The 21,323-nt window shown below is 39.3% G+C and overlaps 1 protein-coding gene across 7 annotated transcripts in view; it reads left to right on the top strand.

The window, feature by feature from the left end:
• The window catches only part of SORCS2 (sortilin related VPS10 domain containing receptor 2), a 558,451-nt gene extending 540,620 nt beyond the window's left edge, over window positions 1-17,831 (top strand). For 2 of the 7 annotated variants that reach the window (XM_065836196.2, XM_071808554.1), the window contains exons 26-28: window positions 2,860-3,017; window positions 5,170-5,249; window positions 5,589-17,831. In XM_065836196.2, the coding sequence (XP_065692268.1) occupies window positions 2,860-3,017; window positions 5,170-5,249; window positions 5,589-5,612 (262 nt within the window). In that variant the 3' untranslated portion in view covers window positions 5,613-17,831. The remainder of the gene's footprint in view (window positions 1-2,859; window positions 3,018-5,169; window positions 5,250-5,588) is intronic. The other 5 variants (XM_071808551.1, XM_065836197.2, XM_071808550.1 and 2 more) reach the window with 5 other exon arrangements.
• The last annotated feature ends 3,492 nt before the right edge of the window (window positions 17,832-21,323 follow it).

The following is a 21,323-nucleotide window of genomic DNA, read 5'->3' as shown; positions in this document are numbered from 1 at the left end:
GTTAAAAATGCCTCTTGAAAAGGCTTGGACCATCATTTTCTTCAGTCTGGTTTTGTCTCTGCCTTGTAAAACTAAACCAATATGAAACACGTAGAGATCTTTATAATGTATAAAAGGTCAAATGCCTGCCATGTATGCCTTCACAAGACTTGGAATATTCTCCGTTCTCCCATCCATACTCTCTTACAATCTAAGATGCTTTCCTTCTGTAAGTGTGAGGAGCGAAAGAAAGTACAGAAGAGTCACTGTGTACCTCAACTTTACACCTTCTACGAAGTATCTGTACTTAGCAGGATTGGGCTCATGAGGTTTAGGTGAGTGAGGAATAACAGCTTACACCTTTTCTCCTTTCATCTGTAACCTGTAAAGAAGTGTCCTTCACAACAGTATGTTTAATGGTTATTGATGAAGTTGAGAGGTTTCTTTATCCGGGAACTCATTAATATGTTTAATAGTATGTGTTGTGAATGTGGTGATTTCTAACCAGGGATGTGTGTAGAAGTCTCAGGATTTACACTGAAGGACACACCTTGTTGATCTGGTTTCAGAGAGGACCTTAGGCCACAGCAGACAACAGGTAGACTGGCAGCTCTGCTCCCTTTCCTTAGTCACAAAGGTCCAATGTTCCAGATGATTTTGAGATGGATTACATTTTTGTGTCAAAAAGATTTTGATAATGCCATTGATATTTCTACAATCTGTCAGAAATACAGTTTTGAGGTCTCCTAATTACTGCAGAAGCATATGTGCTAATTCTGCAGATGTGTTGCAAAGACATTCTTGTGAGTTTTGTTTCCCTTGGGCATTTGGTGGTGGACTGATAGTGAGCAGTTTGACAAGTTTGATGGAGGTCTGATTGAGAGGGATATTGTTTTCCACATGACCAGTTTCATTAGCAGGTGCATTAAAAACAGTCTGGAGTTACTCGGCCTAGAGAAAAAAAAAATCAAAATTAATTACCTAATTTATTTATTTTGGTAATGAGGAATATCCTTCCTCTTTTCAGTGTGGCTCTTCTCATCCTGTTAATGGGAGGAGAGTGATGCAGGGCTTGGCTTCATGTGCATGTTTGTGTTGGAGGAGCCCTCAGACCTGTTGAAGTGATCATAATAGCACAGCATTGTGCTATCAAACCTTCTTTGCATCCTTGTCTTTAGCATTTGCTTAGTGCTGTGCTTGATCTGCTCCATGCTCACTGAGAGAAAAGAGCAATCAGATGTCTGAATTTATGCTGCTTATAAATAATGGGATAAAATATGTGATTTCTATATGTATATAATTTTCTCTGTGTGTATACACATAACTATACAGATGTGTGTGTGTACATATATAGGTATAAAGGATGCAATTCATCTCTTGGATAGTTGAAATTAAAGGGAGGAGATCCTCCAGTCATCTTGCATTGTTCAGCAATTTTTGTTAATTAATTTGATGCAGGGAAAGCTACTGTTTGAAATAGTTTGCTACAGTAACTTTTATCTCAAACTAAGATGGTGACACCTGGTAAAGAACCTTTCTTCTGAAATGACACTTGAAGACAGGTCATTTTCAAAAGCCTAGAGAGAGCAGCCTATGTATTTTTCCAGCTTTCATACTGCTGCCAGAATATGGAGCAGAAAATGCTCGGTTTTGGGAGAGGTGCCTAAATACTAGTGTCACTTTTTCTCTTTTCACTTTCTAAAGGAGCTCAGCAGAAACCACAGCTTAGCCTCAGCAGTTCAACCCCATTTTCTCTTTTCTTCTTATTGTCTGCCCATTGCAATAATCTGTGTTTAAGCGCAGACTTTGACAGCCATGATCTGCTGTCATGCTGATCAAGCTGTCAAGCTGCTTCTTGCAGTGTAGGAAATGGAACTCACAGCCTGCAGCTCGTGAATTAGAAGTTTCTGCCTGGTGCATAGGAAAGGATGTCCTTATATGCCCAGACAGATTGCAGGTGAGTGCAGCTACAACAAAGGGTATAGCTGTCTAGAAGTGTTTAAGCCATAAATTCTGTTGCAGAGTTAGAAGTTTCTGATTATTCCATTTGATTTTACAAAGTGTAAGTTAATCTAGTTAAGAACTCTCTGTCAATTCTTAGTCTCACCCTCCCAAGCTCAACCATGGTGCCAGTTGTCCATGAGAGCTGATAGAGCCATTTAATAGTATGTTTTTGTTTTTCTAGATGTAAATCAGAATGAAAGAATTATGATGTCTGGTATAGAAAGTTTTGTCTAATTCAGTAGTTCCCAGTAGTCCCAGGTCAAGGTTTACACTGTCTCCTTTAGCACTACCTGCTTAGCTTTACCAACCTCCCCTATCTCCATATATGCCATTGTCAATGCCTGTTATTACGCCTTACCCCTTGCTCCCAGATTTCTCCATGCTCTTTATTCTCAACTCTGATGGTGTATGAGAGTGTTATTCGGTCACCACTTACCTTCAGTGTCACCACTTACCTTCAGTGTCAGTCCACCTCCACAGGGAGATGTGATGATGATTGTGACCCAGCTTAATGTTTGTGAAGACACCTGGAACCAACAAGGAATTCCCATTGGGCCTTTTTATTGCTTGAATTCTTAAAAATAACTTTTGCTTCAGGTGTTGAGTTTTTTGTATTCTTCATTGTCTGTCAATCTTAGTCAAGACATTGATGCTTAATTATTATGTTAGTATGGACATCATGGTAAGGCAGTTACATAAATCTGTGACTTAGAATAAGGAGTTGATAACTTTGGTTGTCAATGCAAAATTAAAGAAGGGTGGGATTGGTGCTGTTTTGTGACTCTGGTGTGACTGCTTTTCTGGAGCTCTGCTCTAATGCCATTATGTGTGCAACATGAAGTCCATCACAAGACTTTTTCTCCTTGTTCAATTTAGGAAACTGCCAGGCAGAAATGTCTATGCCCAGATGCACAATGAAAAAGAGCAGGAGATGACAAGCCCTGTTAATCATAGTGAGGACACCCAGAACATCATCCAGGGTGAGGAGTTTATTGATGATGATCTGGACTCTCAAACACTAGGTAACGCAAGAGGTAACTTCATTTTGAGTTTATAAATTTTTGCAAGTAATTGATTTTTAATTGATGTTTGTTTTTGTTTTAGCTCTTTTTTTTTTTTTCTTTCATTTTCTGCTCAGGCTCAGGAAGAAGCAAATAGTACACCACTAGCAGAGGATTATCTCAATTATCTTATTTTTGCTTACTTGCGATACAGGGTGATGTATGGGTGACATGCTCTGTACAGTATAGCGATAGTACAGTTTAATGTCAGCAGACTCAGACAATTTTAAAGATTAATTATATTTGGTAGAACAGGATATAGTAGGTAACATTTGAATTAACTCAGTAATCCCCCAAATCAGTGGAAAACGGAGTTTAGCCTGGAAGGATTTGTAGAGACAATGTTTCCATTGTTTCAGAGGGATTGTATCTAGATCTGCTGTTATATTTGCCATCATAGTCCAGTGGCATTTGAAGTTTTCATTGTTAGAAACCTTAAATTTATTCCAATATAAAAACTATCATGAGTCTTCCCCGTTTTAGCTGGTACCTTACTAGTATTCATGGGTTGGTCATAAAGAACCCATGAGGGAAACTTTCATTGAATATCTCTCAGTGCAAATGATTCCAGTGTCAGAGAGAAGTGTGTATCTTGGCACCCTGTGGTTATTTTTAATGTAATGTAGAGTCCTGATCTATAAAGTTCATTTCTTGTCAAATTTACCATTGTGTTCAGACTGCTTTCAGGTCACAGGCTGAAAAGTGTAAGACAATGGAAAAATCTTTGCATTTCCAGTTCTGTACATTTTGGGAAAATAAATCAGATAACCCAGAGCCTTTGGGATTTGTAGCTATAGATTCATGGTGTAACAGGCAACTATAATGTGTTCATGAACCCACAGAAGATGATGTGTTTTAGCTGCACCAGAGGTAGCCTGGGGAAGGACAGAATTTTGGCAGAGAGATGGCTTTATCTTGGGTTTCACCTTTATTGTTTGTTGTCAATGTCTTTATTTTCATTTGCTGAACTGCATGCCGCTTCTAGGTTCTTGGAGGTGTTAGCGCTGAGCACAGGGGAAGAATCCAACCTCCTGCTTTGCTTTGTGTATTTCTGTCTTTTCTTTGACAAGCTTTATGTATGAGGATCACTGTGTTCTCATACAGATTTTGCAAGATGATCTTGATTGCACTCCTGACTCTACCAGAGTTAGTTCCAAAAACAACCCTGGAAAAACAAAGTGTATCTTAAAATTGTTTGCTCAACTCATCTCCAGGGTCTTTATAGGAGAAGGCTGAATACTAAAAAAGTCCTTGCAGACATACCTATTAAAGAGGAGCATTCATGTACCGCTAGTAATATACAAAAGCATAACTTCTTTTAATGGTAGAAAATCCCTTCTGGTCTATTTATATAAGGCAGCTTGGCATGCTGGAATAAATAAATGCTACCTGATTTGTAATGCATTCAGAAATTATCTCTACTTGCCCTGCACTCCTTACACAGAGGAAAAAAGTATCTTATATCTGGGCAGAGCAGTATTAGGGTTAAAGAGTGCAAGATCATGAAGTTTTGATGTGAAACTTAAGACAGTTAGTGAATGCAGATCTTGAGCTAATTTGTGATTCTCCCAGGTTGTCAACACCAGCAGCATTTCCAGTGAAGCATAAAGAGTTCATTTCTGTGGATCATAATCATCCATATTCGTCAGCTACTGTACAGCTTTTAGACACAAGGCTTTATTTAAGACATAAAACTATACTTCTGCTCGCTGTACTGTTTTGTTACTTGCAATACTTTCCACTAGCTCCGGTATCGCTCAGTACTGCCAAGAAAATATTCCTGTTAATAATACTCTATTTTATCTGGCTAGAGTACGAAACATGTTATAATCCCTGTTTTACAACATTATTTGCGGAAGGTCCCTATGCTATGGACATCCCTTCTAGTTCTGGTGAGCTTTCTCCCTCCCTGTTGGGAGACATCAGTAGCAGCCTCCACTTGATGCACAGCAGGGAGTGACAGGCTTGGGTTTCTGTTTGTTCTCTCTCTTCTCATAACTTTTGAATTTCCGCAGTACAATGTTTCCAGACTCACCCATCCACTTCTTTTGTTTTCTATATATTTTATGTTGCCTACTTTATCGCAACCCCCACCTTGGGACTCCTCAACACCATTACCTTGCAGTGACTCCTTCTGGGAGAAGTGGCAGCTTGAACAGCTACAGAGTTCCCCTATTGCTGATGCCGGTCAGTGTCCAGTCCCAGGTCAGTGGCATGTTGAATGGACGCCTCAGGTTCCATTCTCCTCCCTCACCTGCACCCCTCGAGACAACTACACCTTTTAGAGCCACAAAGAGAACCAACTTATGCTGTCACTGAGATAGAAACCCTAGGAATTTGCCACAAATCCACCACTATAAGCAAAAACTTTGTGCGAAAGTACACTGTAGGTACACGGAGCTGTTGCACAAACCTTCACCTGACCTGTTGTTTGATAAAGCCACTGTCTTTATGTGATTGAATTGTCCCTGCAATGAAAGGGGGATTTATTGTGAAGTGCCCGAAGTACACTAATGTTGGCCTTTTGTTTCTGTATTTTCATAGGCAATCACTCAGGCGTGGTTTTGAGCATCAACTCCAGAGAGATGCACAGTTACCTGGTTAGCTGATATTTACAGCTGAACACAAAACCCGAAAGACTCTTCTCTGTATCGTTTTATTTTTCTCTGGTGATGTCACAAAATTGCAAATATGGCTGTAAATGCTGGTGGAGAGGAGATTCCTTATTGGTCCTGTGGAAAAAAGCGTCCATCATCAGTTACTCGGAGAGAAGGATGATACGTCTTGTGTTCGCTCTATGGCCTGGGAACGTGTTACAATTGAAACTCCAACTGTGGTAGCATATTTGTAGCCCTAGGCACCTTCAATGCCACCTTCTTTCTTGTCTGTATATGCTCTAGTTCTTTATGTTTATTTTTAGAAGGATTGACTGTAACTTTTTAATTGTATTTTTAATTGAGATATTCAGCAGAAGGCTGGGACTCTTCAGCTCATAAAGGTGATTTTTACACAAGCGACTAGACCAGAACAGACGGTTGGTTGATCACAATGACATTCTTTCAGGAGGCTGAGTGTTTCTGTACTGGGAGAGGACTGAATGAGGAGACAAATGCACTCCTAGTCAATACAAGCTCTTAACTTAAACATGTGTGAGACAATCTAATGAATTTAGGCTTAGGCTTTTCTATGGATTAAAGGAAGTGTTAGTGAAGATATCTCATAATATAGGATAATGTTCTTGTAAGTGTAGGAAGTCCTGACAAACCATCAACACCAGTATCTCCCTTAGTCCCACTCACGTGAAAAACAAAACCACCAGCTTGATGCTATTTCCAGACCAGGTGCCTTCACTTGCGGACAGTCATTTCAGTTGCTCTCTTCTTGTCTCCTGAGCGAGCACCTCTAGGACGATGGCAGCTGCCTGATGAGTTATCCTGCAAACCCCCATGCTGGTGGCCTGTCTCTTTTTAAATTTCCAGAGAGCGTAAATACCTCTTTTACGTTGCTTTCTTTGTATGGTTATTTTTTAAAACTTCCTATTAGGGCAGAGGTGCCACACAGGTCAGAGCTCTCCTCCAGGCGGGACTGAGTAGCTCATTGCCATCCCCTTCCCACACACATCCTTCTTTGGGATTTTCCCTGCCTGCTTGCCCTTGCAGGCAAGGGTGGGCAAACTCTGACCTGACCTTTTTTCTGCTCGGGTTGGTTTGACAATCCAGAAGGCCAAAGGGGTGCATGGGCTGTGATTCAGGGGTTCATATTTCCTTTCCATCGCCACAGGGTGTCACTCAGTCCTCAACACCACGCTGGCCCCTCTTTCTGCAGGGGGAGCTTCTGAAGGAGCTGCCTGCAGAAGGGCTTGTGAGTCAGGTCAGAGTTTCCTAATCCCAGTTTTGTGAGTTGGGTCAGGGTTTCTCAGTCCCAGCCTCAGCATCTGTAGGAACTTGGCAGTGAGGTAAATCCACACCCCGCTGGTTCTTCCCCCATGGTTTATAGAGCTGTGTAGAAAACAGTCTGTGGTGTGATGAGTTTAAACATGTGGTATCCTGTGTGTCACAGCTGCCTGGAATTAGGATGCTTCTCTCAGAAACCTTTATAATCTCTTCACTTTTTGCCTTCGATAGGGACTAAATAGCTCTTTACTCACTGAATGTCATACTGATGCTAGTGGCAAGCTCGCACACCACCTTACTTAAGGAGGATACGGATAGCTAACCGCATCTTTCTGAATAAACAAACAGAGAATAATGAATACTGGCTGACAAGACAGTAAAGAACAGTCTTAGAATTATTGTATGCATTGGAGTCGTTCTTCCATGTAGCTGCGGCTATCCTAGAGCATATTGTCATCAAATGCAACAGACTGGGATGTAATAATTCAGTGTAGTACTGTAGGCTCTCACAAACCCCATGGGATATATGCATAAAGCACAAGAAAATCTAGATTATAAGGAGCTGGGTGGAAAAATTCAAGTGAAGAGTCTGAAAAGTGCTTGCAAACTGCTCAGGAAAATAATTTCAAAAATAGTTATAAAATTTCTGCATGTTTAGTTGTAGAGTGGCATGCAAACTGATTTACAGAGAAGCAATGCTCTGGCTGACTGCTGCGTGACAGACTCTGTAGAAATCCAAGGTATTATAGGTATCTGAGTCTGGATTGCTTGAAGAGAAGTGCAAATACAAAATGTGCTGTGCATTGGAAACTCTCTGGACTGTTGCACCAGCTGCTTTCCCTTCTCACCAGCTCTTGATGCTTTTTCTACTGGAAATGAGCTGGAGCAGAGAATAAAATAGTATTGCAAACAGCTTACTCGTTCTTGAGAAATACACCTGAAATGGGCTATTTGTATGGGACAGGTGAGTAGCAGGTTAGTCTCGTGGACAAGGGGTGGGTTGGAAGTTCTAGCTTGGGGTTGTTCTCTTGTGGTTAGTCTGATTGGCAAAGGACACTTGGAACTAGACCACACATCTAATTTGTGCTTTAAAAGCTACTTTTATACATTTAATACAGGGTGAGTTGTCTGTCTGATAAGAGGAGTCTTTTGGAACACAGTAGAATGTTTAACCACTCAGTACTCTAATTAACAGCACAATATAGTGCCTGTAATAATGTTTTTCAGTGCTTATTAATTTGATTCATGCAGCACTCCTGTGAGGTTGGTTTGTCATGTCTTAAAAACACAGTTTTCTAAAGAGGGTTTAGTATTGCCATAACTGTATTAATAATACCCAGCAGATAATAAAGGCAGCTTTTGATTCCCTCACAAAAATAACTTCAAAATCAATTATTTTAAAACTCAGAAAAATGCTATTCCCAGTTTCCCATTCATAGTGTCTTGGTTTATCTTCGAATGAAAACTCTCATTAGTGCTAGGTTTTTTGAATGTCTTGAACCCCGTCTGTGACGTCTTAGCATTTTATCCTTGATGTATACATAAAATCCTGATACATACTTATACAGAAACGCAGAGTTGTTCCTATGCACAAATGCTAGTCGCACATGCATACACATATACATGCAATGTTTGTATGTATTCCAGTCAAATTTCTTAATGAGGAAGGGTGATTTGATGGCTGTGAAACAGAAGATTGCCGTCAGGTACTTGGGTTTTGTACCCAGACTTTGTGCAAGTTACTTAACCTGTATGTGCCTCAGTTTCCCCACCTGTAAATGGGGCTGATAGTAATTACCTACCTCGCAGCGGTATTGTGAGGCTAAATTAATTACTGTTTGTTCGGGATCTTCAGAGTGAAAGAATTTTGTGAGCATAAATTATTAATAGTTTTGCTTCCTTTATTTTACTTGTAATTATCACTGTTATTAAGGATGGTCAACTGAAACCAGCTGCAATTATGTATAAATCTAACAAATACATAATCCAAAAAAGTACATCCCTGTTTAAAAAAAAAAAGGTAATCTTATTGGAACATATTGTTATGTGGTAGGATCGCAACATTGACTGTGATTTTGCTAAGTTACACACTAGTATCTTAAACTTTTCTGCAGTGTTATTTGGTCAAAACCCTTCTAATAATCGTAGCAGTGATACTTATCAACATCAATACTAAACTGTACTGAAACCAACAAAACTGGTAGTGTATTTACCTCATTTGCATCTTTTGACTTTCTTAAACTCTTATGTATTTGCAACTTTACAAACACCCTGTACTTTTCAGCATGCTCCAAGCAGCACTGGTTTTAAGCATTTGAACAGAGCCATGAAGATTTACAACTGCTATCTTTGCTTTCCCTTTTGCCACTGAATGTGTGATATGGTTTTGGAGTGATCCATCCATATAAAGTCTTCAGAAGACATTTAGGGAAAATGAATGTACAGTATAAATTAATTTAAAAAAAAAAAAAAAAAGAAGGGTAATATAAACCAATGTATGTTTTTATACCCTTTAGAAGAGGGTGGTGGAAATTACTGTGAAGAAATAGAAGGTGCCAGCCTGAGGCGAGATGTCGTTATTATCTCCAGTTAACATCCAATTCCTTTGAACTGTTTTAGGATATTCTCATTGAATTATATCCTCCTGCTGGATTTTCTGCTTTCAGTGACCAGTGTAGAGAGGAAAGTGTTTATTCATATAAAGTAGATTATTTGTTACATTACTGTCCTCTGGACAGAGGCAAATCAGCGCTTTGCTATTAGTACTTCCTAGCACAAAGCAGTTTTCATCTGACATGATTGTGACCTTTGCTGTGTTTCAGACCTAATAAGACATCCCTTTAGTGGGAATACTCTACTACTACGTGCTATCTCTTTAATAGAGGTCAGCAAAATGGAACTGCTGTGGTTCCCATCCTCCTTACACAAACACATGCTCAAAGAAACCTTAGACTTGTTTATTATTTTTAAGAAATTAAATACAAGTATTTGTTTGAAATAACCTTTTGATGATGAACCGGTGGTTCTGATATGCTTTGAATTTCTAGTGCTATTTCAACTTGAATACCATGTTGCTAAGTTGATAGAATTGAAGACAATTTCAGTTATAGATTTTTCCTGTGTTTCCTATAAAACAATGTTTTGTATTTTTTTATTAATGAGGCTTTGGGGGAAAAAGAGAGACTAACATTTTTATTTCATTGCACAGTCCTTGACAGTTGGAGTTGTTATTGTGTATACCACTGTATTGTTTGCATCTTCATTTTTATTTCAGCGTTTTAGAGGAAAGTAAGTGCATATTTCTCTCAAATTATTGGCTTTCCTCCAGGAAGAAATTTATTATCATTTACCTTCATAAATATTGATTTTTGAGATGCAAAATTTCATTGTGTCTTCTAAATCCATCCGAAAAACTGCTTCCTAGCTCATTTTCTCTGTTCTAGTCCCAGTTGCATGTTGCTTCTACAGCTTTCTTTATGAGACTGGCATGTAGCCTAATCATACTTGTCTGAGAAAGTTTTTCTAAAACTTCCATTTGAGTAGCGTTTAATTGCCTAGAAGTTACAGGATCTGCTCAGACCCTTTTCGCAACATTAAGTCCATGTTTTCATGTACTTATTTGCTTTCAGTTGTTTCAGTATTATTAGGTTGGTGCAAAAGTAATTGTGGTTTTGGACCGTGAATTTTAAATCATTATAACTGGGCTCAAACACATCTTTGTTAATCAAAATAGGAACCATTACAATCAACACAGTTTTGCCAACAAGAAATAAGTTTGTTTTTTCCTGTAGCCTAAATATCTGTGCTTGGGGATTCAGTGAACTCGTGGAAAACATTTTTGTATCGTGCTGGTTGGGGAAGTGTTTTCCCCCAAAAAAGTTGTCAAGATGCTTGAAGAAGTGGTAATTGGTTGGCGAGAGGTCCGGTGAATATGGTCCATGAGGCAAAATTTTGTATCCCAATTAATTCAACTTCTGAAGCATTGGTTGTGCAACATGCGATCGGGTGTTGTCGTGGAGAAGAACTGGGACCTTTCTGTTGACCAATGGTGGCTGCAGGCATTGCAGTTTTTGGTGCATCTCATCGATTTGCTGAGCACACTTCTCAGATGCAGTAGTTGCACCAAGGTTCAGAAAGCTGTAGTGGATCAGACAGGCAGCAGACCACCCAGCAGTGACCATGACCTTTTTTTGGTGCAAGTTTGGTTTTGGGAAGTGCTTTGGAGGTGATTCTTGGTCCAACCACTGAGCTGGTTGTCACCAGTTGTCGTATAAATCCATTTTTTGTCACACATGACAATTCAATCGAGAAATGGTTCATTATTGTTGCATGGAATAAGAGAAGACAACACTTCAAAATAATGATTTTTTATTTTTTATTTTCGGTCAGTTCCTGAGACACTCCCTTATAAAGCTTTTTCACGTTTCTGATTTGCGTCAAATGCTGAATGACTGTAGAATGGCTGACATTGAGTTCTTCAGCAACTTCTCATGTAGTTGTAAGAGGATCAGCTTTGATGATTGCTCCCAATGGATCGTTGTCGCCTTCCAATGCTTCTCATCTCCTTTGCGAAACTTCTTGACCCACCATTGCACTGTATGTTCGTTAGGAGTTCCTGGGCCAAATGCATTGTTGATGTTGCAAATTGTCTCTGCTGCTTTATGACCCATTTTGAACTTGAGTAAGAAAATTACTCGAATTTGCTTTTTGTCTGACATCATTTCTGTAGTCTAAAATAAATATAAAATAAACAGCAAGTAATAAGGCGGTAGCAAAAAAACCAAAACACATTAAAAATTATGTATAACATAACCACATTTATGTATTCCAATATCAAATGGCAAATTTCAACATTGCAAAAAACGCACTTTCTTTTGCACCAACCTAATAGCTCTCTCAGTACCATTTAAATGCGTGTTTATTCCTTTAATGGAAATATAGATAATGTTTTTCCTTATTTTCGGACTAGGATCATCAAAGTGACAAATTTTGAAATAACTCAGACCTCCAGTTAGCTTTTGCAATTAAAAGCCTGGCCCTGCAGTCTTTTGGAAGTGTCAAGCTGTGCACTCTTAATTTTTTAATCTTCTTTCCTAAATCAGCCATTCTGCCCCACTGATCACCTTGGCAGTTTTTCTTCCAATTCTTTTGTAACCTCAAGCTGGAGGGAATGCAGAAGGATTTTTCAATGTCAAGATGGACAAACACTTTCCCAATCTGAACAGCAATGTTGTGTGGACGAAGTTTTTATTGTCCCTTTCTTTGGAAGTTTGTTGCATAGAGCAGAGAGGGTTATACATATCCTTAGGGAAATAAGAACTTGCAATGGTACTTCAGGATGGTGTGAAGAATAAACAATGCATTCCTCTTAGAATTTTTTTTCCTGAAACTGCTACGTACAGCAAATGAGTTTCATGATTTTTAATATGTGAGTTCTCATTTCATTAAGTCTTCAGTCCTGACCTTTTCCCTCCTGTTTAATGGAGGAGCAGATTATGTAAAATACAAATTGTGGAGCTGTGTATGACCAAATAAAGGATTTTCATTCTTTTAATCCCTTTTTTTTTTTCCTTATGTGAAGCTTGTCAGGATTACCGTTTTCAGCTAGTTTCTGTACTGGTAGCTGAGATTATCTTCTGGAAGACAGTTTGTGAGACAAGAACTACTGGAAGGTTTAGAAATGTGTACTCTGAAGGGCAATGATATAGCTATGTGAACAGTGCTAGGCTCTGAATATGCTGGACAAAACAAAATCCTTATCGAAGAGCTATTATGCTTTGTATAAAAAGACTTTTTAAATAATATCTCTAAAAATACGTGTTCTTAATTGCATACTCTTTGTCTCTGTCTCTCTCTCTCCTTCCAGATTGATTTTCTTTTAGGAGTGACATTTACTAGCCCTGAAAAAAATGGATTCTTTCCCTTACACAAGTAATTCTGTTTAAAATTATTTCCTTGCAACAGCTGAAAACATTACACTGACTTGAGCTTTATTGATCAGACTTGATTTCTGAGTTTCTGTAGAATTTGCATCTCTACACTAATTTGTTCAAATACAGTGGACATAACACCTGGTTGGGGCAGCAATAATACATACAGTAGTACGTGGTGCTACTTAAATATTAATAATATACCTTTGTTGCGCATATTTTTAATGATATGGTGAGGCTATTAACCACCCGGAAGGCCAGGTGTTCCAAATAACTTGCTTAGCATGTCTTGTATTTCTGTGCTATTGGTTGCTAATTTTAGCCAGCTTTTGATAATTAGGTTTAGTTCGTACTGACAGTGTCTGCTCTCGAAGATCAAAGGGCAAGAATTGTCTTATTCACTTTTTTTTTTTTTTAAAAAAGTATTAATTAATGCCATTTGCTTATTAATTCAAACACTTTAAAAAGGAATTTTTTCTGAAATGGTGAAAGAGATGCTTTTTAATGAGAACAGCTCATATGGGAAAACAACAGATTTGTATCCACACATAATCTGTAATTCTTGTGGATTATAGGGCTATGAAGTTGGTGAAGGGTTTGGAGAGGAAGCCGTATGAGGAGCAGCTAAAGTCACTTGCTTTGTTCAGCCTGGAGGAGACTGAGGGGAGACATCGTGGTGGTTACACCTTCCTCACAAGAGGAGGAGGAGGGGCAGGCGTTGATCTCTTCTCTTTGGCAACCAATGACAGAACCCAAGGGAATGGCAGGGAGATGTGCCAGGGGAGGTTTAGGTTGGACATGAGGAAAAGGTTCTTCACCCAGGGGGTGCTGGACACTGGAACAGGCTCCTCAGGGAGGTGTCACGGCCTCAAGCCTGACAGTGTTCAAAAAGAGACTGGACAAAACCCTCAGACACATGGTGTGAACTGTGGGGTTGTCCTGTGCAGGGGCAGGAGTTGGACTCGATGATCCTTGTGGGTCCCTTCCAAGTCAGGACATTCTGTGATTCTGTGACTAGGCAGGACTATGCAGAAGCAGCAGCATACAGCCCAAACATCAGTAACATGCACATAGGTGGTTTGCAAATGATAAAATTAGTCTGAAGGAGAATATTTAATACACCACTTATATGTCCCAGATTTACAGAAGGACTTTGAAATGGTTAAGATTCCAGAGTGTCATCATAAACTTGGAAGATGCTCCGTTTGCTTGTAAATACACTCCTTTCTTTGTTTGGGGTTCATCTTCTGAGATGCAGAACCCCTCAGAGAAGTGACTTTCCTGTTTAATGCTTCCAACTTTTTGCTAAGTAGTTAGTGAAACTTTATAGAACAAAAGTCTGAATTTCCATTCTCTTCTGTTTCTCCTTGTTTCCTCCCCCCTCTTTTTTTTTTTTTTCATCCATTTGTTCTGTTTCATTATTGCTGTTGGTTTTTGCCTTGCCTGCTGCCTCCTCCTCATGACAGTTCTCTGCAGTCCACTTTTTTCTTGCTTTTTATTTTACTTTATGTTCTGTTTCTATCTGTGGTGGTGGTGTAGTTCCCCTGTGCTTTGTCTCACTGCAGCCCAATGTTCCTGCTTCTTTTCCACTTTCAAGGTTTTTTTTAATCCTTTCACTTTTAATTTCACTTCACGTTTTCTCTCAATCTTTCTGGAACTCTTCCCTTTTGCCTGTCTAGGACTTCTCTCAGCTGCTTGTCCCAGAGAGCATGTACTTGCATTCTGAGATGTGCATGAGTGTTGTACTCCCTGGAAAAACAAATAACTTGTGTTTTCCACTCTCATCCATGTATATATTGAGTTTGCTGTCAGTCTGTAGTGGAAAATACATATTTAATTGACAGACAGCTATATACGTTATCTCCCAAATGCCTCCTTCTGCCTTATTTTGGGTTGGGGTCATGAGATATGGTGTTTGCATGAGTTTCCTGGGTCACAGAAAGGGCGCTGGCTTGCTTTGCCAGGCCTCCCAGCGGGCAGGCACAGAATTGCAGCGAGGCTGGGCAGAGACATCTTACCAGATAGTTGGACTGCATTTGTGTTTTAGTGTGGGAAATACTGAGGCCTGAGCCAGTACATAGCCTTTAGATAAATTGTTACAACCTGATGCTGAAGAATAGATGAGGCGAAGAGGGTCCACTGCTATCTGAGGAGCAAGGCCGGGGATCATGACTCTTCAGAGCAATTTGACTTGTCAGGTTTGTGGGATGGGTGTGTACACAGACTCTCCTAGAGGCAGAGGCAAATGGCTTGCTTTCAAGTTTCATAAAATACAAGTTTAAGCAAAGTTACTTTATAGGTTTGACAGAATCTGCTGGTTAGAAGAGCTTGGAGAAATTAATAGGAGTAAGATAACTGAAAAGCTCAGTGGTATCTTTGAGCCTGTGTTAGAGAGAGAGTGTTTGTGTGAGAGATACAGGAAGGAGAGGAGCACAAGACTAAACAGGACAAGGAAGAGCAGGGAGAAAGACAGTGTTACCAGTGTGTCTGATTTTGCCACAAGTTGTTGATTTTGCTTTGCTTAAGGCTTGGAGCTTACTTTAATTCATAATGGCAACTATTTTCAGATTTGTTCGTTGCATGCAGAGACTTTAAACCTAAGTCTAAATTGATGCAGCACAGGGAACATGCAAAATTATCAGTATTTCTGCCCATAATTTGAGAGGGATCTGACTCGCAGCAACACCTCACTTGAGATGCGTGGAAAAGAGGTTCCATCTCAGGAGCCAGGGTGCATTTATGTGCACTCCAGAGGTAGCTCCAATGTAGGTTTACTTCTGAGATGATTGTAGGGCATTTTCACTGAGCTAGGAGACAGGGGAGAAGAATTATTTTATAGGGTCTGTGTCTTGGATTTATACTGCTTAAATGCAACTTGCTAGAATTCCTCTCTGATCTGTAATTCTATCGTGTTTAGAGATGGTAAATGGAGTTGGTATAGTGTTCCTGAGGGTAAACGCCAGCCACTGGAGTTTACTGAATATGTGTCTAGAAATTTTAATTTTAGGAGCACAGTGTCACCATTTCATATACACACCAGGCATTCGAGTACAACTCCTTTTTTATTTATTTATTTATCTCTGGCAAGCTCTGATTTATTTCCTCATGGGTGTATGTCATGGGCTGTGCTTGCTGCAGTGCACGAGGCTCTGGAGGGAAAATGTAATCAAATTGAGAAGTACACTTGAATTCTCTCTTGATCCCAGTCTCTTCTGAGTTGCTTTTCTCTGATTATGATTCTGCCAGTAAACTGGGTTGATGTCATTTTTATCTTCTTCTGTGTGGCTGAGAAAATAAATGCCAGCAAAAATGTGCAGAGGAATAGCAGATTGGAAGAGACAGGGAACTTGATCAGCTGGCAGGACACTTTTTGCTTTATTTACCATTTGTTTTTACAAATATGTACAGCTACTGTGATTTGTGTCAACCATAGATAAAGTTTCTTTGCAAAAGGGGAGGTTGTTCTCAAGAGTATGACACCAGTGCATTGCAGTGTGGCTTTGAGAGACGTCAGCTATCACCCTTCCTCACCTAAATGAAATTATCATAGGATCATTGCTCTGTGTTTATGAAGCTGAATATCAGTTCACCCTGGATTAAGTGTTGCAGGAAGATTTGGAGAGGTAATAATACTTGGAATGGGAGAATTTTCCATTTTAAGAGTGAAGGATGAATACTGGCATATTTACAGTACAGCTGTGGCTCTTTCAGCATAGGTGTGTCCAACATGACTCATTCCAGCCTTGGACAGCTAGATCATACTGATTTTGCTGGTGTTATCTGTACAAACAAAAGGAGAAAAAATGGGCTGTTAAACCAACCACAAATCATATTTTCTCGCTAGTTAGTGCTAAAGCTCTTGGTAAAGCTGTAAAAGCCAATAAAATGAAAACTAGACTTGACATACTTCTTGTGAACATTCACAAAGATTTCTCTGCCCTGTTGTTCATGTGGAGCATTGTTTATTTGGCATAGCAGGGCCAAATTCTACCCTAATTTATGACCACGCAGTTCCGTGGATGTTGTGAGTACAGCTTTGCATTATGGAAGAAAGGCGCTCACCCACAGTGAATTTGAACTGTAGCTGCAGGTTGAAATCAGTCGTCGTCTTGCTGCATCTGTATTCACACAGGTGATGGGCTGATTTTCACCTGTAATTCTTATTCCCGTGGTTAACACAAGAGTACTTCGGATAGATGTAAGCCAATGACAACCAAGGTAGAACTTAGTTTTTGAACTACTTGCAACTGCTTGTCAAGAACATGATCAGCAAATACTTAACACTGTATTTCTATCTGGATTTCTGACAAAGGGACGTTTAAATCGTTGTAAAAGCTCTTTTAGCAGTCATCAGTATGCTATAGTACATACCTTTAACATACACGACAACACTGTCCTCTCGTTTTGCCTTTGCACAACTAGTGTTTGTGAGAACAGTACATGCCTTTTCCTAATTTTGTTTCAGGAGACCTTGACTTTGAGCAGGTTTCTTTGTATACGATATCAGGGCTCAACGGAAGAATTAAATCAACCTATAACTGGTGCATTGTCATAAAGGGGGAAAAGCGTTATTTGTATATTTTTGTAAATATGTAACATTTAATGGCAGTTTTGTAGTGATGTGCTGTTTTTGAGAAAAAAAATAAAATATATGTTTGAATATGCTTAATGTAACACTTAACTGTGATTCAATTGCACAATTAATAGCTTAATCAGAAGTCTTGTGCAATATGTAGTGCACACGCATAACCAATATCTGTTAGCGATCCACAACAAAGTTTTTGGCAACTTTTAACGATGGTGATGAACTGTGCAGTACAGTTTATCACGGTCTCTTTCAGCTTCCAAACATGTAGCAGGCGAACTACTGTATACGTACCTGTGTACTCCACTGCATCCAAAGGTATGCATTTGTCCTGAGAACCTGCACTACAGGTTTTTCTTTAATAAAATTTGGTTCTAAACTATTGGTTGCTTTGTTTTTCTTGTGAAGCATTTCATGGTATTTGTGGAGGGGAAATGGTTTAACTGATCACCAGAGTTTCAGCACGTGTTTTGATTTGTAAGTAATTAGCAGCAAACTATTTGTCTCAGAGGCTGCAGCAAAGCTTCATCCTCCACTTGAGCCACTTCATCCTCCTACACTGCAGCTCAACTCCACTTCTAGGGAAGAAAGGGCAAAAGGACTTGGTCCAGTTTCCTTAGGAGTGGAGCTGCTGCAGTAGAGTTGGTGGAGGGTGACACTCTGTGGTGAGACCGAAGCCGTGCAACTGCACTGAAAAAAACCCTCCATATATATAAATATATATATAGTCCTACAACTCTGCTGAACCAAAGGCTGAAGATCTCTGTCTAACTAAAGAATTAAAGAATTAAGCAGGTTTTAACCTGGATCTCCCTGTAAGAAACAGTCATAAACTGAAAAACAGCTGTTCGTGTTCTACCCTGTCTTTATTCCAATCTCTTCATTGACTTCTTCACACACTGCTTACTCCTTATTCATTCTTCTTTTATTAACTGCCTTGTCGTTCCTTTATGCCACACTCTTCCTGAAGAGTTACCAGTGCTGTATAGAAGCTGCATCCTCCTTCCAAAATTGAGGGTTGTGTAAGTGCTATGTGAAGTCTTACCAAAACTCATATTGAAACAAAGCACCAACACAACCTGTATCTTGCAGTTTTTAATTAACCATTGAAGTTTAATAGAACTTTAATAGAATGAAGTTATAATGGGACAATGAATGGATTATTTGTTCATGGAGTGGGTATATTTTGAGGATCAGAAGATGAGCAATCAGAAGGAAAAATTTCCACAATATGTTTAAACTTAATTTTCTCAGTCTCTCCTAGTTCAGCACTTTCTCGTAGTCACTGCTGAGAGACTTAGCGGTGAGAGGGACGCTGTGGTACGGGCTGTGTGATCCTATCCTGTGGCACATCATGGTAAGTGTGAGGCTGGGTCCAGACATGAAGCTTCAGGCTTTCTCTACTTTTGTAACTCAGCTAGAAAACATTTTGATGGTTGTCATTTTAGGTTATCTGATCCCATATTGTGGCTAGCTGAGACTTTAAGCTGCAATTTATCACTAAAACAGCCGCCTGTTGAATCTCAAGTGTCTATGCTTCATTTTCCAGATTTAGCTCTGATACTAAAAAAAGCAAAACAAAAAGAAACCCTAAATCTCTTCTTTTTAATGATGTTCCAGTAGTTCTTTCCGAGGAAAGCTGAGTTGGAATGGCAAGAGTGAGAACAGACACGGACAAGCTATTCCCATAAATGTGACACCAAACAAAATTGCTCATACTTAACCTGAAGGGATACTTTACTTCAGAAACCAATTTCCACTGAAAAAAGAAAGATAATCACTTCTGTTTCCTTTGCTGTTCTCATCAAAGCCGTATTAATTGCTATGCTATTTTGAAGCCTAACTGGTTTCAACATAATCATAAATTCTGTCTCCACAATAAAACTTCTGAGTCATAAACACCAGCCAATATTTTTTCCTGTTTTCCAGTGATTTATTTTCAGGTTTTTTTGCTTTTTGTGATTTATGCCTTGCAAGATGCTTTGCTTTCATATGAATCCAGCAGCTGTGATGAAAATGTTACTGTACTCTGACCCTGATGGTTTTCAAAAGCTGAAGCAAAATGCTACAAATGATGTTTAGTGTATTTTTGAAATGATAAAAGGATCCATTCTCAGCATTACAGCATCAAACCAAAATCTGACCTCCAAAAGAAAAAACTCAGAAGCAGCAGAACATGCTACAAAAAGGTTTAAAAAAGTAATAATTCCAAGGAGTAATTCAGTGACAGCAATTATCAGTCCATATAAAAATTAATAATAAAACCAGGAATGAAGCTTTTCATTTAAGTTCAATTCAGGAACACATAGCTGTAATTTGACAGAGCTGTAATTCTACAAAATCTAAGAGGAAAATTACTTCCTTGTCATCAGGAGACATTATTGAAGAGGAATATTGGAATATCTTTGATGTAATTTAATTGTTTCAGTTATCTAATATTTTGTGAAGGAATGACATGGCATTGTCTTGATTTTAAGATAGATGCTTGGTTTAAAAATCCAATTGAAAAGAATATGATACATTATTTTATAGGAGATAATGCTTTTGTATCTACTGGTGGGAAAAATGAAATAGTCTTTTATGAAAGAAACCAGCGTAATTTATCAATAGCAATATAGCAGGGAACAGGGGGAAGCACTTGAGGACACTTACCCAGTGTGTGTTTCCAGCCTCCATCCACTGCAGAGCTGGACCTCTCTGCTTCGGAGCTTTGTGTTTAATACCACAAAGTAATTATATTCTGCCATGAATTTTCTTCATTGTTTATGGACCTGTATAAGCTTTTAGTATCCATAAAATTCTATGGCAACGAGTTCTGTAGCTGAATTAGGCAATGAGTGAAAGTACCCTCTGTAGTTGTTTGGAACCTGCCCCATTAATTTTGATACCCTGAGAGTTTGTACCATCGGTGACACTTCATTCCAGTGTCATGTTCTGCTGCTGATTTTTATAAACTTTTAACATATTCTTTCCCCTCCTCCAGTGTTTCTGTGTTAGTTGTTTTCTTTTGTGTGTGCTGTTTTTTGTTTTAGTTTTGCTGGTTTTGTTGTTTTCTTTTTTGTTTCCCCTCGCTGAATTGGACTAGATGATCTTCTGAGGTCCCTTCCAATCCCAAACATACCGTGAAAAGCCCTTATCTTTATTTAGTGGTAAAAATCAGTGTTATTTTTCCGTGTATGGGGAAGTTTCTGTACTTTTGGATTGCTTTTTTTGCTCTTGTACCATCACATCAAGAAGGACAGGGAACTGCTGGAGAGGGTCCAGCGTAGGGCAACAAAGATGATGAAGGGAGTGGAGCATCTCCCTTATGAGAAAAGGCTGAGGGAGCTGGGGCTCTTTAGCTTGGAGAAGAGGAGACTGAGGGGTGACCTTATTAATGTTTATAAATATATAAAGGGTGAGTGTCACGAGGATGGAGCCAGGCTCTTCTCAGTGGCAAACAATGATAGGACAAGGGGTACTGGGATCAAGCTGGAACACAAGAGGTTCCACTTAAATGTGAGAAAGAACTTCTCAGTGAGGGTGACAGACACTGGAACAGGCTGCCCAGGGAGGTTGTGGAGTCTCCTTCCCTGGAGACATTCAAACCCCGCCTGGACACATGTTCCTGTGTGACCTCACCTAGGCGTTCCTCCTCCAGCAGGGGGATTGGACTGGATGATCTTTTGAGGTCCCTTCCAATCCCAAACATACTGTGATATCTGTTTATCATCTATCTATGATGTTCAGCACCCACATTTTGGATAATATTCTGTAGCTCTTAAAGCCATATGATAGAGGTATCAGACAGAGATTGTGGGTGGTGTTCTTCTCTTACCACTTGTTTGTGCAAGTTCTTGTGCACAGTAGTTGTTTTAGTGTTCTCTTTACC

The sequence above is a fragment of the Patagioenas fasciata genome, chromosome 4 (genome assembly GCF_037038585.1).
Source record: "Patagioenas fasciata isolate bPatFas1 chromosome 4, bPatFas1.hap1, whole genome shotgun sequence".
Taxonomy (NCBI): domain Eukaryota; kingdom Metazoa; phylum Chordata; class Aves; order Columbiformes; family Columbidae; genus Patagioenas; species Patagioenas fasciata.
The sequence above is the reverse complement of the archived record's forward strand: the minus strand, read 5'-3'. Positions and strand labels throughout refer to the sequence as shown.